The sequence below is a fragment of the Frankliniella occidentalis genome, unplaced genomic scaffold (assembly GCF_000697945.3).
Source record: "Frankliniella occidentalis isolate FOCC.00 unplaced genomic scaffold, Focc_3.1 Scaffold311, whole genome shotgun sequence".
Lineage (NCBI taxonomy): Eukaryota > Metazoa > Arthropoda > Insecta > Thysanoptera > Thripidae > Frankliniella > Frankliniella occidentalis.
Window position 1 is genome coordinate 71594 of NW_026267436.1, and position 2628 is coordinate 74221.

The 2628-nt window shown below is 55.7% G+C and overlaps 1 protein-coding gene across 1 annotated transcript in view; it reads right to left on the reverse strand.

Moving 5' to 3' along the window:
- The window catches only part of LOC127751023 (uncharacterized), an 11873-nt gene that overhangs the window by 3957 nt on the left and 5288 nt on the right, over positions 1–2628 (reverse strand). Inside the window, exons 2-4 of the mRNA XM_052273893.1 lie at positions 1025–1189; positions 141–674; positions 6–70 (exon numbers count right to left, since the gene is read on the reverse strand). Coding sequence (XP_052129853.1) covers positions 6–70; positions 141–674; positions 1025–1150 — 725 coding nt within the window. The 5' untranslated portion in view covers positions 1151–1189. The remainder of the gene's footprint in view (positions 1–5; positions 71–140; positions 675–1024; positions 1190–2628) is intronic.

The window sequence follows — 2628 nt, forward strand, 5'->3', positions numbered from 1 at the left end:
AGGGCATGTCGGATATTCGGCCGTAGCGTGGTTGGAGAGTCACGGTGCGCAGCCTCGGCAGCGCCAAATCCTGCGGACATGGACGTGACGGTACGGTACCTTTTCCGACCTGGCCGGCATATGGAAGCGAGCGTTCTCACCTGCGGCCACAACAGAGTCAGCTGTTCGTGCAGGTTTACCCTACTCAAGGTAAGGTGCTCCAGCTGGCTCCAGCTCGCATGTTGCAATGAACGGAAAATAGCGTCCACACTCCTCAGCCTAAATTCAACCCCTTTCGTCGTCTTGGCAACCTCCCGCATTAAGGCATCCTCGGAGGCAACGCTAACCAATTCCATGATCAGCAATCGAGGTGGGCAACTGGTGTGGACGCGGCTGTCACTGTCGAGACACCCGCCCGTAATAAGGGAGCCCCCAAAGGAAAACTGTGATTTCTTTGAGGTCTTATCAACCTCGTCCTCGTCAATCCACACCACCTCTGGAGGAGCGGCCACCCTTAGCAGGTCCCACACTTCCTCGGTGTTGAGCGTGAGCCGGCCACGGCCCCGCCACGGCTGCGTCCTGGTGAGGGCGGCCAAGCGCAGGCAGGTGCGGCCCACCGAGAACAGGGCCTCGGGGGGCAGGTAGGAGAGCACCTGCAGCAGGGGCAGGTCGGGCAGGTCGGGCAGCAGCAGCGCCTGCGGCCAAGACGCGGGGCGGTAGCGGTGAGAACAGACCCAGTGAACACGACAGTTACGAGGAAGTCTTGTAGATGTCTTAATGACAAAATTGGTCACGAAATTGTCAAAATTTGGGCTAAAAGTGCGTCAAGTTTCCGTGTGTTTACTGGGAACTCGCTCAGACGGCCGGCGGCTTAGAACGGAAAGAGGGACAGAACATCTCACGCGAGACACACTGCGAAAACCAAGATCAAAACGGATTCGGAAAAAGTCAAGAGTACTCCGGGCGATTCTCCTTGACAGCAGACGCGGAGTCACATTGTGGTGAGCGTCGATGCTACTCGATCCTGCTAGCTGCTAGGTCCTACCTGCTCGTAATGATCCCTTTCCATGTCGGCGACGGCTGCCACTGGAGTTGAGCCGGACTCCTCGGAGTACCTAGGTGCTTTGCAAGCCCGTGGTGGTTGACACCGGGTGGGTGGAAGCGGCGGCATCTCCGCTCGGGGGTTCAGTCAGCAGTCCCGCGACCTAACCTAAAAGACAGTGGCACGGCGGCCGGTCCCGGCGTGTTGACGTTCACTGCGCCCGTTGCTCCACAGTCTCTAAATATCGGTTAAACAGAAGCCTCCGCAGAGTAATGCGAGGGGGCAGCATTTGTGTCGTGAGTACTCACAGAGTAGAACGAACAAGTGCCGGTGTGGTTGTCTCAACGCAGCCTGATTTAGGCGTGATGTGACGGAGCGAGAACTAGGAACTAGGCGAGACGAAGGCGTCCGGTCTGGCCCGGCGTGTGGGACGTGTGTGTGTGTGTGTGTGTGTGCGTGCGTGCGTGCGCGCGCGCGGAGGGGGGGGGGGGTGAAGGGACTGGAAGGGGCAGCGGCGGGTGAGCAGAGGGCGGAGGTGGCGCCGCCGCCAAAGAACGAACCTCAGCCGGATCCCCAATGAAATGCAGAAGAATTCAAGGAACAAGAAAACGGAAGTCACTATATGTTAAAGCATAGCGATTTTCGTTTTTTTTTCTTCCCCTCATTCTTCTGCGTTTCAGCCTTACCGGAATGCTTTATTATGGAGGAGTCCATGCTAATCTCTCCTGTGCCAGAGGGGAGGAGAGAGCGAGGAGGGTTAGGAGGTTGCCTCCCGGTAGTGAAGTCATGGGGACTTTCTAAAAATATAGAATGCACACAAGTATGTCAGGGTTATCCTTCTCACTGTGTTCCTGGCTCTGACTCACACTCACACCGCACCCGCGGGTCCGCAGAGCCACTCACCCCGCCCGGGCCGGGAGGCATTGCCCCCCCCCCCAACCTCTGCACAACAACACCGTCGTGCGGAGGAAGAGAAGCTCCCCGAGCCCGTCCCAACTGGGCGAAACTTGATAAAACCTCGCCGAGGGGCGGAAGGAGGGAAGCCGCCGGTTATTTCCCGAGGTCGTTATCCGCCCCGGAGCACGACGTTTGGCGACGGCGAGCTTCCATAGTGCAAGGCGCTCGAAGCGTCTACGTCGCGCCGAGTTAATTACGGAGAAATTAAAATTGAAATAATTTTTTTTAGTGACTCATACAAAAAGGCTAAAAATAAAGGCCCACTGCAGTATGCAGTACGCTCTCTCTATCACAATCGAGAGGGCAATAACTCCTATTTTAAGTGTGCACATGATTCCCGAAACAACCGATTCCCGTTGATTCTCCTTGATTCCCGATGATTTCCTTGATTCCCGGATGATTCCCATGATTCCCGCATGATTCCGGCATGATTCCCGGCCCGGTGTACACATAATATCGAGAGTTACAGCCCCCTTGATCACAATATTAGAATTAACGTAGGGCCCCGTGCGTTAACATTGTGCACGGGGTAGCTGAGCGAAGTGCATTAACTTTACAGAAGACATAAAAAATATAGAACAAAACTATACCGAATGAGGGTCCGCTTAGTAGGTAGGCAACCGGTCGTCTGCTCCTTGAACGTGAGAGAT